The following is a 20039-nucleotide window of genomic DNA, read 5'->3' as shown; positions in this document are numbered from 1 at the left end:
TAGCCTATTTATCAATAAGTATTACCAGCATATTCCCTGGAAACACCTATTTTCGGCGGTGGGGTGGTAACCAGAAATATACATTAAAACAATCTATATATATATATATATATATATATATATATATATATATATATATATATATATATATATATATTAGACGGGGCTGTAAAAAAAATGAGCTGGATCAGTTGTACATGAGTAAAGGTAAGTATTTATTTGAATATGCTAAAACATGCATTACGTAAAAAAGATACCACATTTAAAAACATTAAAATGGACAAACTCAGAGGATATTTGTATTTTCTCAGAATACTCAGAATGTTCAGTCCTTGGTGAATATATAAAACACAATTAGGTGCAGTTGTGATAGCCAAGATAGTGGGCCTTATTTTAGTTCACTCTAGATGCAAATTCCTTCTAAAATGGACAAAACCATGTGCACTGCAGGTGGGGCAGATAGAACATGTGCAGATAGAATTAGATTTGGGTGGGGTTTTTCTTCAAAGTGAGATCAATATTGCAGTGTAGAAATAAAGCAGTCAGTATTTTCCCTGCACAAAAACAAAATAACTCACCCAAATCGAATTCTCTATGCACATGTTACATCTGCAGCCCCCCCCCCCCCTTGGAGTGCACATGGTTTTGTCCATTTTAGAAGGAATTTGCCTCTGAGAGTGAACCAGAATAAGGCCCAGTGTCTCACCGCTGGAATCCAAAACCTGGCATGGTTTGTTGGTCACTGCTGGAGGTAAGTAAATTAACCATTAACCATACTGCACCAGCATATATCTCTTTACACAAAATATCTCCCGTTTCGGCCACTCTGCTCTGGGCAAGTATGTGTCTCTTCTGCACAGATCACTAGCTCCCATTCACTATTACAGGACTTTCATCGGGCTGCTCCCATCCTATGGAATGTCCTTCCATGTACAATAAGACTCTCCACTAAGTTCCGCACTTAAAACCATCTGAAGCACTTATGTATTATATAGTTTTTGTTCTGGACTTGCAAATTGATGGGACTGCTATGCTATTACTGGTGCCTGTCCTCGTGTTTCCCTCCTATGTCCCTATATATCAGGCATTCCCAACCACGGTCCTCAAGGCACACCAACAGTGCAGGTTTTAGTGATATCCAGGCTTCAGCACAGATGGTTTAATCAGAATCCCTCAGATACTAATTAAGTCACCTGTGTTCAAGCCTGGATATCTACAAAACCTGCGCTGTTGGTTTGCCTTGAGGACCGTTGTTGGGAATGCCTGCTATAGATTGTAAGCTTGCAGTAGGGCCCTCTTACCTCCAAGTCTGTCTGTTCCCCAGTTTGTTTTATCACGGTCTATAATTGTCGCAACGCAATCTGCTGCGCTATATAAGAAACTGGAAATAAAAATGTATAAATAAAGATAGTGTCGTCCTCACTATTAGGCGTGTAGGTGGATCCAGTCTGTATATTGATTTCCCAAAAGGCAATGGGTTAGGGAGCAGATTTCCCAATGGTATTGTGCACCAATGTGTATGCAGATGGAATCAAACTGGACAGGTGGAGTCCCAAGCAACAATTGGTGAGTGAATATATTACCCAGTGTGTGTGTGGGTCCAGAGCCAGTTCTGAGGGCGTTGCAATATAAGGTCAACTGTTGTGTCCAGAGAGTGCTCCTGACACGTTTTGTTGTATACTAGACAACTTTTTCAACCTCGGGACACACCAGCAGACCTTTTATTACCACACCCTGGAACTGACCATTCCCTTAAGACAGCAGCTACATCAGAACCCTCACAAACCCTTGTTTGCAGTAAACATAATTATAACCACAAATATTAAGTATCATATCCGTGTACTAAGGAGCATTCCCAAGCTTGGCTCCTGCAGCTAACCTCATATGAAGTTGGCATTGGCCCATAATTGCCTGTGGCATACCTCCCAACTGTCCCGATTACAATAGGAAAGTCCCACTAATTGGAGACAGTCCTGCTATCCCTCCCGCCGTTCACAGTGCCCTGTTGGCGAGGGGTCGGTCGGTGGTCACCAATGCTCATCTTTGCAGAGTAGAGTCGGGGGGCAGGCCCACCTATGAAAATAGGCCACAGTATCCGCTGCAGGTTGCCACCCGTCCACAATGTGTGTTCAGGACGGTAAATGCTGTACGAGATGCATATTTTGACTGTCACTGGCATACTCCCCGTTGGAGGGAGAGACACACAGAGGAGTTGAGGAAATAGAGGGAGATAGACACAGATAACCAGATCTACTAAGCTTAAAAAGTGATAAAATGGAGAGTAATACTTTACCAGCCAATTAGCTCCTAATTGTCATATTATAGGCTGTTTACAAACTTGACAGGAGCTGATTGGTTGGTGGTTCATCACTCTCAATTATATAACTTTTCAAGGCTTAGTACATCTTGCTGAGAAAAAGAAAGAGAGAGTGATCAGGATTTCCACTGCATCTTCTATGCTCTTCATATGGTGGGTGATAGCTTTTGCATCTACTGCCTATCCTATCTCCTTCCATACCCCCTCTGCTGCCCACCCACCCCAATCATCCTCCCCTACCAACTATCCCACTCTGTCATCCTTCTGCCCTACTACAGCTGAGGAAGTCCGCTCCCTCATCTCATCCTCTCCCCCCTCTACCTGTCCCTTGGACCCTCTCCCCTCCCGTCTCCTCAGTTCCCTCTCCCCCACTGGCTGCTCCCACCTTGCTCACCTCTTTAACCTATCTCTTTCTACTGGCATCTTTCCCTCACCCTTCAAACACGCTCTGGTCTCGCCTATTCTTAAAAAACCTAACCTGGACCCTTTATCTCCCACAAGCTACCGCCCTATCTCTCTTCTCCCATTTGCCTCTAAAATACTAGAACGGCTGGTTTACAGGCGTCTCACCAGCTACCTGTCTGACCACTCCATCCTAGATCCCCTTCAATCTGGCTTTCGCCCACTTCATTCCACTGAGACTGCCCTAGTGAAAGTCACCAATGACCTGCTGTCAGCCAAATCCAAGGGTCACTTCTCCCTGCTTATCCTTTTGGACCTATCTGCTGCCTTTGACACTGTGGATCACCCTCTCCTCCTCCACACACTCCAAAACATTGGCCTCTCTGGCACAGTCTTCAACTGGTTTTCCTCTTACCTCTTCAACCGTTCCTTCTCAGTCTCTGCCTCTGGCTCTACCTCACCACCTTCTATCCTTCCTGTCGGGGTCCCTCAGGGTTCCGTCCTTGGCCCCATTCTGTTCTCTCTGTACACCTCCTCTCTGGGTGCACTCATTAACTCCTTTGGCTTCCAATATCACCTCTATGCAGATGACACCCAAATCTACCTTTCCTCTCCTGATCTGTCCCCCACTGTTTTCTCTCAAGTTTCCAACTGCCTCGCTGCCATCTCTACCTGGATGTCTGAGCGATTTCTGAAGCTGAATATGGACAAAACCGAACTTATTATCTTTCCCCCACCCAGAGCTATGCCCCCTACTAATATCTCTATCACTGTTAACAACACCATCATCTCCCCTGTTCCCCAACTCCGCTGCCTGGGTGTCACTCTTGACTCCTCCCTCTCCTTTGCACCCCACATCCAAACGCTGGCCCATTCTTGCCGGTTCCAGTTACGCAACATTGCTCGCATCAGGCCCTTTCTCTCACAGAGTGCAACTAAGCTGATCATACACTCATTGGTCATCTCACGGCTTGACTACTGTAATGCTCTTCTCACCGGCCTTGCTCAATCCCAACTAGCTCCTCTCCAATCTGTCCTCAATGCTGCAGCCAGGCTTATCTTCCTCTCCCGCCGCTCTAATTCTGCTACTCCCCTTCAACAAAATCTGCACTGGCTTCCATTCCCCTACAGAATCCTCTTCAAACACCTCACACTCACATACAGGGCCATCTCTAATTCCATTGCTCCATATATCTCTAACCTCATCTCCATTCATACACCCTCCCGCCCTCTACGGTCAGCTGACGACTGTCGTCTCTCCTCCACCCTGATCACTGCTTCCCATGCTAGAGTACAGGACTTTGCCCGTGCTGCACCCCTTCAGTGGAACGCACTCCCTCGCTCCATTAGACTCTCCCCGACCTTGCAAAGCTTCAAACGGGCACTTAAAACTCACCTATTCATCAAAGCGTACCCTTCCACTGCATAAACCAGCTGGTTCTCCGACCCCTTGCCTGTTTCCTGTTTACATCCTGCTATCTACCACCACCCCCTCGCTTGCACCTATTGTAATCTGTCTGTCTCCCCTTCCTACTAGATTGTAAGCTCCTCCGAGTAGGGCCCTCTTCCCTCCTGTTGTCAGAGCCCTCTTCTCTTCACATCTCACTCACAGCTCTCCTTTACTCCAACACTCAGTGACCATCTTCGTCTGCATACTCCTCTCCATCATTGGCCTCAAGCCTCTAGTTGTATGTTGATTGAGTCCTCACTACTTGTACCCAAGCTGTAATGTGTATTGATCTGTGGCGCTCTTTATTTGTACTGTATTTTTGTTATTTATTCAATGTTATGCCAAGTTTTGTTTCCCTGTATTGTTCCTTTGTACGGCGCTGCGAAACACTTGTGGCGCCTTATAAATAAAATTATAATAATAATAATAATATCCAAGTTTTCCACACCATTTTCTATGCCAGGAATTCCCAACCACGGTCCTCAAGGCACACCAACAGTGCAGGTTTTAGTGATATCCAGGCTTCAGCACAGATGACTTAATCACAATCACTCAGGTACTAATTAAGTCACCTGAGCTCAAGCCTGGATATCACTAAAACCTGCACTGTTGGTGTGCCATGAGGACTGTGGTTGGGAATGCCTGTTCTATGCTCTTCCCAAAGCGAATGACCACCACCCATCCAGGATTTCCACACCATTTTCTATGCTCTTCACCAAGTGGATAGCAGCCTTTATGCTGTTTTGCGTGGCTGATGCCCATCGATGAATTCCACGGCATCTTCAAGTGCTCTTCGTCTCTCCTCCTCCGCCATTACACTGCCTCCCTAGTCTCGCACTGGCTAATATTAGCTAATGCAAGTGGGTGGGGTGATTTTGAAAATTGCGGCTTTCACTTCATTGCTCTACCCCCTTGCATCTACTAATATTAGCCAGTGTGAGGCTGGAGAGGCAGCCCGTATGTGGAGAAGGAGCACTGAATAGCTCCTGAATATACAAGACTCTGTGGAAGTCCTGGATGGTGGCCACCATGCAAAACAGTTTGAAGGCTGCCATCCACCATGTGGAGAGCAAAGAAAACACTATGGAGGTGCTGTACAGGTGGCAACCATGCAAAAGTGTTTGAAAGCCTTAGGACCCCCAGATGAAGAATAAAGAAAATGTTGGCATCCCCCTCTGCCTCGCTTGTAACTGGTTCCAGAATGCTGCTCCTATTGACATCATTTTTCAAATGACCTTCAGGAGCAGCTTTCCAGAGCGTTCCCCCTGAAAAATAGCTCTGACAAAGGCAATTTACGGCAAAATTTTCCATGGCACAGAAGGATGTCCACAAGAACATTACAAAAAAAAAAACCTCACACTTCACAAATCTATATTTATGGGAGTGGCAGAATAGAAATTGTGTAAGAAAACTCACATTATGGAAAGCCATAAATAAGTTAAGAGCTAAAGGTTACCTAACGCTTTTTTCTCAGCCCCACCCTACTGCTGAGTGGACTTTTCGTTGAAGGCTTGTTATGATTTGCTGTCACTTATAGCCTTTCAAAGTTTGTACAAATAATCAGCTTCCTGCCCTGCCCTCCTAATCGCCTTCTTTTCTGACCACAGGTTTCTTCTGCACACCTGAAACTAATGGGGTCTACACACGTAGCGATTTAGGGACATTTTCTTCAGTTTCAAAAAAAGTCACATAGCTCACGCCTCACCCAGTGTGTATGCACTGAGGTGTAGTTGCAATTGCGGCACACTGAGCATGATGTATTTTAGCTCCACGAATTATACCACTATAGCAGTTCCTGCTTCACCGCATTTCTTGTCTGCCAAAGCGACTCCCTCCGGTGATCCATGCATGAGCACAGTGTCTCCCTGTCTGGCCAGCACCAGTGTGCATGTGCAAGATTACGCTACTTAAGGTGCGTACACACGGGGGAGATATATTGCTCAGCAATATATCGTTCAATGCCCCCTTTTCATCGGCGACCAGAGATGGTCGCTGATGAAAAGAAACCTCTGTCGGCGGTGCCGCAGAGGTAATCAGCTGGTCGCAGGAGCAAGCTCCTGCGACCAGCGATTAGAACGGGGCTGAAAACGGGAGCGTTTCCGGCTATTTATCGCTGGGGCACACTCCCGTCACTAGCAATATGGTCGCCAGCGACCATATTCCCAGCTATATCAGCCCCTATCGCTGCCGTGTTTACACGGCTTTACAGGAGATCTCACATGCACCCTGGAGCCAACACCCATCACAGCCAGCACCTGCAGCGGTACTTGTTTCCTAGCATGGCGCCCACTAAGCAAATAGCTTAGTGGGCTATTCTGCGTAGGAAAATCACATCGCATCGCGTACCGTGTATAGTGCTGTACGATGCAATGTCCATATTAAGTGCACAGGAGTGCTTATACAATGAAATATCGCTTAGGATCGCATGGCACCAAATGCGATGCGATATTTCATTGTATGAGCACCCATGCCATGTGATGTGTGCTTACTATGCCATTGCGTCACCCCCAGTATCCACGTCACCCCGAAGCGTGGAGAGCGGCGGCGGAACGCGGCCTCTGACCTTTTATACCCCCACTATCTACGTCGGCGTGGAGTTGATTTCATATAGTGTGGCTAGCGGACGCAGAATACATGTAAAGTAATGCGCGTGCGCTCGCCACACTTCGGGCTCGGTGGCTCACGACACTATATAAAATAAACTCCACGCCCACGTGGATAGTGGGGGGTATGAAAAGGTCGGAGGACGCGTTCCGCCGCCGCTCGCCACGCTTCGGGGTGGCGTGGATAGTGGGGGTGTTTTAGGAACACATTCACATCAGCCATATCATACATCTGAAGAAAATGGTACAAAGTGGTGCAACAAACAAATAAGCGCTCAGTGTATATCCAGACAAATAAAGGATTTATATCACCATAAGTAATCCAGATTTTGTTTCCAGCTGGTTTAAGGTGATAACCTGTAATGATAACCTCCCTTTCGCAGGATATGCGACAAGGGGGTATAACAAAGAAAGCAGAATAGTGCAAATTATCCTTTAAAAGCACAAAATTTTAATAAAAGTCCACACTTACAAACTGTAGACGTAAAAACAGCATATGGTTTCCAAACAGTGGCAAAACAGCAACGCAGGATAGAATATAGACACCCTCCTAAAAGTCCAAAAGCAGCCCGTCCGGAACAGGAGACTTGGAGACCAGGGATACGATGTCTTGCAGCTGTCCGCCTCAGGTGGAACCATCCAGTACACTCAACGCGTTTCGAATGGTTTCTTCTTCAGGAGTGTTCATAGATGGGGCACTCAAGCCCTATATTTGTAGTCCCTTGATTTGTAAGAAACACCTGTACAAAGTCCCGTCTGATTTCAAATAACAGGATGTCCGGGTGTCATAGCCGGAAACAGGATGGCCGTGCGTGTCACGGACGTAAGTTGTAATGGAACGCGGAAGTACGCGTATCATAGAGCCGCTGTGGAACGCGGAAATGAATTCATCTATGATACGCGTACTTCCGCGTTCCATTACAACTTACGTCCGTGACACGCACGGCCATCCTGTTTCCGGCTATGACACCCGGACATCCTGTTATTTGAAATCAGACGGGACTTTGTACAGGTGTTTCTTACAAATCAAGGGACTACAAATATAGGGCTTGAGTGCCCCATCTATGAACACTCCTGAAGAAGAAACCATTCGAAACGCGTTGAGTGTACTGGATGGTTCCACCTGAGGCGGACAGCTGCAAGACATCGTATCCCTGGTCTCCAAGTCTCCTGTTCCGGACGGGCTGCTTTTGGACTTTTAGGAGGGTGTCTATATTCTATCCTGCGTTGCTGTTTTGCCACTGTTTGGAAACCATATGCTGTTTTTACGTCTACAGTTTGTAAGTGTGGACTTTTATTAAAATTTTGTGCTTTTAAAGGATAATTTGCACTATTCTGCTTTCTTTGTTATACCCCCTTGTCGCATATCCTGCGAAAGGGAGGTTATCATTACAGGTTATCACCTTAAACCAGCTGGAAACAAAATCTGGATTACTTATGGTGATATAAATCCTTTATTTGTCTGGATATACACTGAGCGCTTATTTGTTTGTTGCACCACTTTGTACCATTTTCTTTCGATCTAAGGTGTTCTTACTGGATGTATACCTTTTGGTGTTTGACAAGCCTAGCTGCACAGTGCATTTAATCGCGCACCTTGATTGTTTAACTCTTTTCCTACTTGCATATCATACATCTGAGACAGTAAAGACGACATCCCATCGCATGTCATGCAAAAAGCTCATGCGATGCGATTTCACTACGTTAGCGTACGTAGAAAATCTGGGCGCCGTGCTAGGAAACAAGTACCCCTGCAGCTTTCACAAATCAATAGCAGATGTCAGCACTACTGACCATTATCCAAAGTGTCTTGGAAATGTGCTGGATATTCCTAGGCAGTGACTGGGAGGTTGCCATTTAGTCACATGAAGATGGTTCATGTAATGAATGCATCATTCAGGTGCTTAATCACTCACACCGTATAGTGTATTGATAGGTGTTGTTCAAACAATGTATATTTCAAACTAGGGATGTATAAATGGAAGCCAATGGTAGGGAAAAATCAATGGCTGATAATTGTAATGTTATTGCAAGGCATATGACTATTGCGGCCACTATATCTCTCCCCACTGCCAACACATAACTGTCCTTAACTCCCATCATTTGGGAGAAAGGAGTTGCACATTTGAGCAGGAGGTGAGCCATATAAGGACCTAATGCAGATATGGTAAAGCGGATGTTTTTGTAGTAGTATGATATACAGTGTATGGAAACATCCATGTGAAGCACATCTTGCCTGCAGGGCAACCATCTGAGGCAACCAGGGTGTGCAACATGTAGAGGTATACATTACATCGCCGCCCCTCGCCTGCCAGCCACCACGATGCTACCGCATATGTACTAACATATGAGGCTAGCATCGGGTTGCGGTGACGGAGACCCCCGCGATACATGTTATGTGGTGTGCGGGGTCTCCGTCACATCCCGGCGGCTGTCAGTGTCCCCCTGCGTCTCCTCCTCCCCCTTGCAGCCGGATGTCCTCCCGGCTGTGACACCTGCTGGGGGAGGAGGAGATTGTTGGAGGATGGGGGGGGGGTGTCGCGCGGGCGGCGATAGAAGCCCATAGGCTTCTATAGGGTATCACCACCCAGAGATGGCGATACCCTGCCAGGCGGAGACGGGGCGGACGGGTAATAGTACATAGGAAAATGCGGTAAACCCCCGTTTTACCGTATTTTCCCTTTAGTACATCCCGCTGTGTGAGTTGGAAATACACCATTGGAGGGGGGAAAAAACAACACCAAATGATAAAAACACCTTTGTAGGGGACCACGAAAGGAGGTTAATTTTGGAAATCATAAATGTCCTGGTCTCATAGAAGCAGTACGGGTGGGTGATAGAAAATAGGGAGCACATTCAAGTACACTGAAAGTGATGCTATGTAGGGTGGCCCTGGTGCTTTCCCCCCCACTCACTATAAGGAGTAGGCCTGAGAACAGTCCAGGGGCGAAATGTAATAGGATGCGATTTTTTAGACAAAAAAAAAATCGCACCAAATCGCACCTTTAAAAATCGCATTTTTTGCCGCGAATTCGCATATGTAATGAGATGCGAATTTGCGGCAAAAAATGCGATTTGCCGCGATTTCGGGCGATTTTTAGTCATGAAAATGTGCGCATTTTCATAAATGCGATTTTGTGCTAAAAAAAAAAGTTTTAAAAAAAACGGCGTTGGGTCCCCCCTCCTAAGCATAACCAGCCCCGGGCTCATTGATCCGGACCTGGTTCCAAAAATACGGGGGACAAAAAGCATAGGGGTCCCCCGTATTTCTGAAACCAGCCCCGGACTCTTGGACCGGTCCTGGTTCCAAAAATACGGGGGACAAAAAATCTGGGGGTCCCCCGTATTTTGAAACCAGCACCGGGCTCCAACAGCCCGCGGTGTCATGCCACAGCCGGGGGACACTTTTTATACAAGGTCCCCCGGCCAAAACATGAGCACCGTGGCTGGTCAGCCTTGGACGGGGTACCTGGAGGAGTGGGGACCCCCCCAATAAAGGGGTCCCCCCCAGGCTTCACCCGTCCAGGGCTGAAGCCCGGGGCTGTCACCGGCGTCCGTGGCCAGTGGATGCCGGCCTGATAGGGTTAAATCGATCATACGTTACATTGCTTTATACCGGAGAACTACAAGTGCCAGCAGACCTCCCCCGCATGCTGGGACTTGGAGAACCACAAGTCCCAGCATGCGGGGCATTAATGGGCCCGCTGGGACTTGTAGTCCACCTGTAAAAAGAATGTTTATAAAAAACACACACACAGAGAAGTAAAAGTTTATTACACACACACACCTCACTTTTACACCAGCGTTACTTACCATTCCTAGATCCAGCGCTGGTCTGGCTGCTTCACAGCCGGCTCCCCCCGCACTGACAGGCAGCGGGGAGAACCGGCTTTCTTCGTTGCCTCTAACAGCTTCTGTAGCGCTGTCCCAGTGCTACAGAGGCTGAGAGCGCGATTGGCTGAGCTATGCAGACGCATAGCTCAGCCAATCAGGACTGAGCTATGCGTCTCCATGGAGACGTATCGGCCAATCGCGCTCTCAGACTCTGTAGCGCTGGAACAGTGCTACAGAAGCTGTTAAAGGCAACGGAGAAAGACGGTTCTCCCCGCTGCCTGTCAGTGCGGGGGGAGCCGGCTGTGAAGCAGCCAGACCAGCGCTGGATCCAGGAATGGTAAGTAACGCTGGTGTAAAAGTGAGGTGTGTGTGTAATAAACTTTTACTTCTCTGTGTGTGTGTTTTTTATAAACATTCTTTTTACAGGTGGACTACAAGTCCCAGCGGGCCCATTAATGCCCCGCATGCTGGGACTTGTGGTTCTCCAAGTCCCAGCATGCGGGGGAGGTCTGCTGGCACTTGTAGTTCTCCGGTATAAAGCAATGTAACGTATGATCGATTTAACCCTATCAGGCCGGCGTCCACTGGCCACGGACGCCGGTGACAGCCCCGGGCTTCAGCCCTGGACGGGTGAAGCCTGGGGGGGGGACGACCCCTTTATTGGGGGGGGTCCCCACTCCTCCAGGTACCCCGTCCAAGGCTGACCAGCCACGGTGCTCATGTTTTGGCCGGGGGACCTTGTATAAAAAGTGTCCCCCGGCTGTGGCATGACACCGCGGGCTGTTGGAGCCCGGTGCTGGTTTCAAAATACAGGGGACCCCCAGATTTTTTGTCCCCCGTATTTTTGGAACCAGGACCGGTCCAAGAGTCCGGGGCTGGTTTCAGAAATACGGGGGACCCCTATGCTTTTTGTCCCCCCGTATTTTTGGAACCAGGTCCGGCTCAATAAGCCCGGGGCTGGTTATGCTTAGGAGGGGGGACCCCACGCCGTTTTTTTTTTATAAAAACACTTTTACACATTTTTATTAACAGGACCATGCACAGATCTCAATGATCTGTGCATGGTTCTGTCAAATTCGCCTGTCAGAACCTGGTCTATTTTTTTTGCGAATTTTTGGTAACATTTACCAAAAATCGCACCCTATTACATTTGCGAGTTGTATACTTTATAATGGGAAAACATCTGGATGCGATTTGAAATGTGACTAAAAATCGCACTTCTAAAAGTGCGATTTCGCGGTAAAAAGTGCGATTTTTTACCGCGATTTTCAACCTATTAAATGTGCGATTTTCGGAAAATGTGCGATTTCGGCCGTTTTTGACCAAAAATCGCACATGTCTAAAAAATCGCACCCTATTACATTTCGCCCCTGGTGTACTCAGTCGGAGGGGTGGTGGCCTGGTCCAGGTGTTCTCATGGTAGAGGTAAGGATAGGCCACATAATGATACTGAGTTTTGTGCTTGTAATGCAGTCCTTCTGTAGTAATGTTGGTTTGTTGTTTGCCTTCTGGTTTTCTTTAAATCTGCCACTTTTCTCATACTAAGGGACCTCTCTTCAGTGTCTCCACCAGCCTCCGCACACCAGTCACTTGCACAAGCTTCATAGCGCATCCAGGAGCAGATTTCTACTGAGTAGGATCTTTATAACATTTGTATCCATACATACATTTCTCAGTATTTCCTCATCTTTGCGGCCACCGCTTACGCCAGCTACGTTCGCTGCTTTCAGAATAGCATCATCGTTTGCCCGCCATGCTTCAGGCTCGGTGGCTCGCTCCTCTTGCCACCACTTTACTAAAGTTATAGATGCTGGTGTGGACACAGGAGGGTGGCGTGGACCCAGGGTGGTGCGCTGTACGCTACGTAAGTTCCGTAGCGTAAGTGGTGGCCGCAAAGATGAGGAAGTACCCATTTCTCCATTACTGATTTGTATCCAAGTTTGTATTGTTATTGTATTAAAACAGACCTGTTGTCATTACACCCATTGAATAAAGAGATAAGGATATTATCTGTCACATCCATATATACGGGCTTCTGTCTAATGATCTCTGCATGCTACTTGGCTCAGTATATAATAATTGTTCGGTCTATGGCAGGGATGGGGAACCTTTAGCCCTCCAGCTGTTGTTGAACTACACATCCCAGAATGCATTGCTACAGTTTTAGCATGGCCAAATAGCAAAGACTGTAGCAGTGCATTATGGGATGTGTAGTTCAGCAACAGCTGGAGGGCCAAAGGTTCCCCATTCCTGGTCTATGGAATCACTTGTTACTTATATTAAATCAGGGTTGCCTACCTGACCCTCTCCTTCAGGAAGAAAAATGCTGTTCCTGGACTTCCCTGGTACTGTATGATTGCCATCACCTGTGGTGAGCTAGGTAATGGATAAGAAAGGTGTTTCACCACAGGTGCAGGCAATCATACATTACCAGGAAAGTCCAGGAACAGAGCATTTTCTCCCTGAAGGAGAGGGTCAGGTAGGCAATCCTGTATTAAATACAATGATATCTGGTGCTGCCCCCACTCCTTTCTTTTCCAGGCAATTGACTGATGGTGGTTGGTAAATCCAAGTGGGCTAAAGTGACCTTTTAAGCCAAGTGTTGCTGATCCCCTTCCCCTCCAGTGTCTTCGTCACAGCAGAGTGAGAAGAACAGTGTAATAGGCAGGCACTGGCAGGAGCCCATGAACAAAATTAGAGATGGGTCGTTCGCGAACGAAGCAGGTCATTTGAACGGATCCCATAAAAGGCTGAGGGAGCCGCCAATCCCAAAAAGGTGAACCGTTGTTCTTTTACTTTCAGTTTCGTTTTACATTGAAATGCATTTGTCTGATCTCAGAACTGCCACCTGTGGCAGCTGAGATGTACTAACTCTGGAGACTGAGTTCAGTGCTGCTACTGCAAGTAAAAGAAAGAATAACAAGGTTGCTGCTAGGGATGGCCACCAGTGCAGACGCCATCGATGGCGATTCTGCACCCAGCCATCGATCAGTGTTTTACTCGGTTATGTATGGTCTTATTTGTTCAGCTCACTGATTAAAAAAAAAAAAAATATGGCAATAAATGATTGTAAAACAAATTATGCTTCACTATTCTCAAATTACTCCTTCTTTCAAAGTGAACCGTCGTCCCGCCAGAGATACGGATCTTTTCACTACGGGAGCTGTTGGGTCACAGTTCTCCTTAGTGACCCGTTTTGCCCATCTGAACAAAACGTATATATCGCATTTGGCTCATGTGACCGTGGCGGCGCTCGCAACATGGCTCCATGCGTCTCCTCCTGTCACGACCACGTACAGCGAGCAGCGCATGTGACGAGCACGGCGACGTCCTGACGCAGGTTCCGGTAAGGAAGTTGTCGCTCTCAGGCCGGTGTTGATAGTTGCTGCCGCCGTGAGACACATTTCTCAGTAACGCGGAGTGTAGTGCAGCTTCCCCACCATCATGTCTGGTTACGGGGTGTCCAGCTTCTTCTCAGGGCCCGAGCTGCTGGAGGACCCGGGGCACGCAACAGCCCTCCTGGCGCAGCTCAAGTCTTTCTACGACTCGCACCTGCTGTGCGATGTCACCATCCGTGTGCTGGGTGGGGGCCCCGAGGAGCCGGGCGGTGGTGACCCGGAGGGCAGCAGGAGCTTCAGCTGCAACCGCAACATCTTGTCCGCTGCCTGCCCTTACTTCAAGAGCATGTTCACCGGGGGTCTGTATGAGAGCAAACAGCAGCAGGTCACCCTGCACGACATGAACCCAGAGTCCATGGCCCTCATTATAGATTACTGCTACACAGGAAGGGTGACTGTGACAGAGGCCAATGTGCAGCGCCTCTATGCTGCTGCCGATATGCTGCAGCTGGAGTACGTACGCCAGGCCTGCGCTGGCCACCTTGCTCGCCGCCTTGACCTTAACAACTGTGCCAGCATCCTGCGATTCGCTGATGCCTTCGACCACCCTGAACTTCGGTCCCGCTCTCTCGCCTTCATGGCACGCCATTTCGAGCAGTTAGCTGTTGGAGATGAGTTTTGTGATCTGAATTTGGCACAGCTGAAAGAAGTACTGACTATGGACAATCTGGATGTTGGCAGTGAGAGGCTAGTGTGCAATGCTGCTTTGCGCTGGCTGGAAGCAAATCCAAAGGAGAAGTCTGATGCCTGTCATGAAATTTTGAATTGTGTCCGCTGGCAGCACTTTACTGATAAAGACCGTATTTATCTTGACGGTCTCAGATCAAAGCCATTTGTTCGAAAGCATTGTTTGTCGTACTTGGATGCGGTGCTGCAGGAAAAAGATGGTAAATCTGCTTTAACCATGCTACCTTGTCAGGAAAGTAGTCCACTGCGCAGAATAGGCATGCTTGCCAAGGAGATGGTCATTTTCTTTGGCAACAGAAAAGAGCCCTTTCTGTGCTATGACCCTTATTCTGGGGATATTTACACAATGCCTTCTCCGCTCACTAACTTGGCCCATGGAAAAGCTGTGACTTCCTCTGCTATATGTGTCTCCCCAGAGAATGACTTGTACTTGGCTACCCAACCTATGAAACAGCTATGGGTTTATAGTCCTGTTCAGAACAGTTGGCAGCTCTTAGCTGAAAGACTGCTGTGCAGAGAAGGTATGGATGTGGCTTACCTTAATGGTTATGTATATATCGTTGGTGGGCGTGATCCTTCTACATGTGCCAAAATCAAAGAAGTGGAGTGCTATAGTGTGCAAAGAAACCAGTGGACACTGGTTGCTCCCCTACCTCACTCCTTCTACTCATTTGAACTGGTGACCGTTAATGACCACTTGTATGCTATCAGTAACAAAAGGATGCTGTGCTATGACCCTGCCTGTAACCAGTGGCTAAATTGTGCCTCCTTAAAACGATGTGATTTCCAGGAAGCCTGTGTCTACAATGATGAAATTTACTGTATATGTGACGTTCCTACTGTGAAGGTCTACAATCCAGCCAGAGGAGAATGGCGGCGGATCAGTCCAATACCCACTGAAGGCAATACCAACAACTACCAGATCGTAAGACATGGTTCCAAACTCCTGCTTATCACCTGCACTACAGTACAATGGAAGAAGAACCGTGTGACTGTTCATGAGTATGATGTAACTAATGACAATTGGATAAATATTGGCACCATGTTGGGTCTTCTGCATTATGACTGTGGCTCCATCTGTCTATCCGCTCGTGTGTATCCGTCTTGCTTAGAGCCAGGGCAAAGTTTTATCACAGAGGAGGAGGATGTACGCAGTGAATCAAGTACTGATTGGATGGATGGCTTTAGCGAGCTGGACTCTGAATCAGACAGCCTTAGCTCTTTTTCAGATGATGATTGGCCAAGAGTGTCAGTGGCAAGGCCACGGATATATCTAGAAGGCTCTTTGTGACGTCCAGGTCTTTCTCACAGAAACATTTAGTTGTTGTAGCTTATTTAGACTCTTCTACTGGTCTATGGGTTAAAAGGTTTGCCTCTCAAAAATTACATGCTGCTGTAGCTGACATATTGTTCCCTTAACCGCGACTGTACTCCCCATACATGTTGACATTATTTCATTTGGTTCACAGTGCATAAACCTGAGGCTGAACTGTTACTATTGTTATTTTGTTTTTTTCTTGTTTAGAGCTATATTGTTACAGTAATTATTTTTTAGGATAAGAATCTCACTAAAGTTTTTTTTTTTGTATTAGTGACTATTGTAATACTCTGGTATTTTTGTTTGTTTTTTCCTTGAAAAGATTTTCTTTTGTGAAATGAGAAAATTTCCACTTTCATTAGAATTTGTTCGCATTGTTTATAAAGGGTCCATGTCGGTCCCTTTTTTTTTTTCTTCCTTCTAGATGAACAGTGTTGTATTTTAGGGTGTTGAACTCCGGTCCCCAGTATCACGTGAAATAATTACCCACCACCATTGGATCTTTTAAAATGCGTCAATTAGTAATGGTACCAACTGCGCACCCACTTGAAGATCTGGAAAAAAGCACTGTTAGGGGCCCCTGAGGACTGGAGTTGGGAAACACTTATTTTTTTATTGGGCATGTTCATAGTCTGATTTTTGTTAATTTGAAATTATTTGGCACTTTCATCAAAATGCCTGATGACAAATGTGTCCTTGCAACTTAATGAAAGCTAAGATCAGTAGTGAAAATATGGGAATAATACCTAGGATTGTTTACAGAAGGGAAGGGTGGATGTGCATCCATTGGCATTAATAGAAATTATCAGCCAGTGGCATAAATACCGCCATTTTGGTAGTTTTGTATTTACAGGCCCATACTCTGCTCAGGTATGCCAATTTAAAGCTACATTTGCATATTTTGTTTTAGAACATAAGAAAGAGCACTGTTGCAGTTTCCAGGGGGGTAGATTTTTGTTTGGCCTCCCCATTCCAAAACGTCACTACAAGGCATAGCGAATTTGTCCTATGCCACTGTTAACTATGTTTGGTAAACTTGCAAGATGGCTCCTGGGATTTGTTCAACCATGGCTATGGTAGCTGTAGGAAAGTATATGTGCATAACGGAAAGCTTTATTGCATCTAGAAAACACGCAGTACATGCAAAGCTCAATGCTTTTTTACAGTGTGTTCAGAATAAAAATTATGGTGTGGGGATAATGTCTTTTCTGTTGTCTGACCTGCTTCAGTTCTGGTTACTGTAGTCCTTTTTTGCCAAATGGACTAAATCCAATTTGCTAGGACTCTTTGAGACTTGATAGAAAAGTATAAAAAGTATTCAGGGATCTAGGGGGATGTTCCCGGGACACCACTGCCTGACAGCCATGACCTTGTCCTGTTCTCGCCCAGCTCGACTGGGAATCCGCAGACGGGATTCAATATCCCGCCTGCCGAATGCCAAAATGGGTCCTTGGCCACGAGATACGGCCGACGATCGTCGAGCTGTGGCCGGGAGCTCGACAATCCATGGCCGTTCTTGGCAGCATGGACCCAACTGCTTCTAAAGTAGGGCCCGTTCTGCCGAGATCCCTGTTCAATGCTGTAGAAAGACGGCATTGAATAGTGCCCCGCTGCTATTTCCTCTGCCGGGAATAGTGGCGGGAGATTGAAAACACCCCTATTTGGCAAATTCTTAACAATTACAATGTTAACAAATTCAATTTCCCCCAAGGATGTATATACCTGCCAGGCATACTGTAGAGGGGGGCGTAATTCCATTAGCGGTGAGAAACATTCGGGAGTACAAAGGTTTTTTGAAAAAAATATTTTCCCATATGCAGATACAGTTGAAATTACACATGGAATATAGGCATGCTGCATATCCTTGTATGTGCATACCAGCTGATCTTCGTGTTGGGAAGATAGTCGCAAGTACGTACATAAAATAGGCATTCTGCATATCATTTTAATTAGCACTTGTGAATAAGATGCATTTGACATAAAAGTGCAAAAATTACATGTACGTGAGCTATTTTGAGAGATCATGGTTAGGAATAATAAAAAAAAATGATGATTTGTTACAAATTTCCTGTAATTGTGTACCTGTAACTGATTTATATAATTGGCAAATACAGTTTTATCCCCCAAAAAACCGCTCTAATTATGGCTGACTTTATAGAGCTGTTTTTTAATTATGTCTGACTTTCTCTGCTCCCTTTACATGAGTTTTATGTTTAACATGGGCAAAACAACTGGATTTGAATTTTTACCGACCGCTCTAATTTGGAGCTGAAAGCATCGGACTTAATGAACACTGATGCTATTACATTGCCCGAATTTGTAAAATGTCAGACTTTTGCGGAAAAATCGGATGTTTCACAAAAGTTGCTTCCATTACATTGTGGTGCCCCTGACACGACTGATGGCGACAGCCAGTCATCACCCAGAAACACATGTATCAGGAATTACTTGGAGATTCTGCGTCCCTTAGTGCTAACCATCGCTATGCAGATTTGAAAAATGCTGCTACCTCTTAATAAGTCCATTAACTTATATGAATTGGTGAGTGTCCTTCCTATGGTATATATATTATATCTGGACCTCAGCAAGGTCCAATGTAGTGCACCCTGCAGGCTATACAATGTTTGGATGACTGTGCAGATAATTTGTGGCACTTACACCCAATTCCATAAGAATCTATAGTCCTATTTATATATACTCTGTGTGTGTGTGCGCGCGCGTATCGGTAATATACACATGAATACCAGGGCCTAAGTTTTCCCAGTAGAACATTGCCTTCTTCCCATAACGCATCTGGTTGCCATATTTTCCCCCAATTCAACAAAACGCTGTCTACCGTTGCTCCGTGGTCATGCTCGGATACTCATGTGCCCATTGAAGGCCTTTCCATCAGAAAGGGTCTGCATAGATACTCTGACCAAGCCGTAAAGCACTGTGCGTTCTGACACCTAGCTAGCATCATTTGTTTCAACAATATGTGCTACAGTAGCGCTGCTTTGGCAGAGATCGGTCATGCAATGGACTGTGACTCCATCTTATCACACCTGGCAGTGTCCCTTAACCTGCTGGGTTGCTTCTGTTAGCCACTATAGTGAATCTAAACCTATTGAGCTGGTTACCTGCTGGTGATTTAGTGTCAATTCCTGGCTTCTGCACTGCATGGGTGCTACTATGTTGGATTACTGACTGCTTTCATTCATTCCAGTTACTTTCAGCCTTGCCCATGTACCAATTCGGAGCCCTAACACTGACCACTGCATACTGGTAAAATCCAATTTGGAAATTGATATGACCGTCATCTAGCTGTCACAATTTGGTCTTCGTCAACGATGTATTGTATGTGTTTTTGTGCACATCGTGAGGTGTTTTCGTATGATTACGATCCGATGCGCTGTACTGCTGATGGACCGTATGATCTTATGTACTGCAAACATGAGCTGAAGGACGAGTATGCTGGAAGTTGCAGATATTAAGATAGATCTTATGTGAAATGACACACATCTATCATGTTCCTGGGAAGCTGCCGGGAGTTCAAGGGAAATCGTGACTCGGATTGTGGTCGCTCTGATGTATGACCAGCTTTAGGTTGGAGAGATGGCATAGAGGGATACCAGAAAGCATAAGGCTACATTAGCTGAATCAGGAGATAAGAGCAGGGATAAAGGTTGTTATGGCATCTAGCATAAAAGGCTTGAGCAGCTGATGGTCTGCATATGGAGAGGAGAGGACAGAATCAAATCTGATATAGGAGCAGCGCAGTTGGGAGACAGAGGAGAAGATGTCAACATAGACAGAAAGTAAGAAGAATGGTGTGGGGATCCTGAAGGGAGGAAACAGTGAGTTCAGTATTATCCAAGTTTAAGTGTAATATTTTTTAAAAAGGATACACAACTTTAAAATAGGTTATTTAAAGAAAAAAGTATAAATGCTTAATATTATTTACCCAAGCTATGGTGCAATGTTTAATCAAGCATGTCCAAACTATGGCCCTCCAGCTGTTGTTAAACTACACATCCCAGCATGCCTTGCC

The 20039-nt window shown here is 46.2% G+C and overlaps 1 protein-coding gene across 1 annotated transcript; it reads left to right on the top strand.

Moving 5' to 3' along the window:
• The first annotated feature begins 13919 nt into the window (after positions 1-13919).
• KBTBD7 (kelch repeat and BTB domain containing 7) lies at positions 13920-16186 on the top strand. The gene has a single exon (XM_083168920.1). The coding sequence runs from the start codon at positions 14051-14053 to the stop codon at positions 15980-15982; it is 1932 nt and encodes a 643-aa protein (XP_083025046.1). The 5' UTR covers positions 13920-14050; the 3' UTR covers positions 15983-16186.
• The last annotated feature ends 3853 nt before the right edge of the window (positions 16187-20039 follow it).

The sequence above is a fragment of the Crinia signifera genome, chromosome 2 (genome assembly GCF_055691185.1).
Source record: "Crinia signifera chromosome 2, ASM5569118v1, whole genome shotgun sequence".
Taxonomy (NCBI): domain Eukaryota; kingdom Metazoa; phylum Chordata; class Amphibia; order Anura; family Myobatrachidae; genus Crinia; species Crinia signifera.
This window is presented reverse-complemented; position numbering and strand designations above follow the sequence as displayed.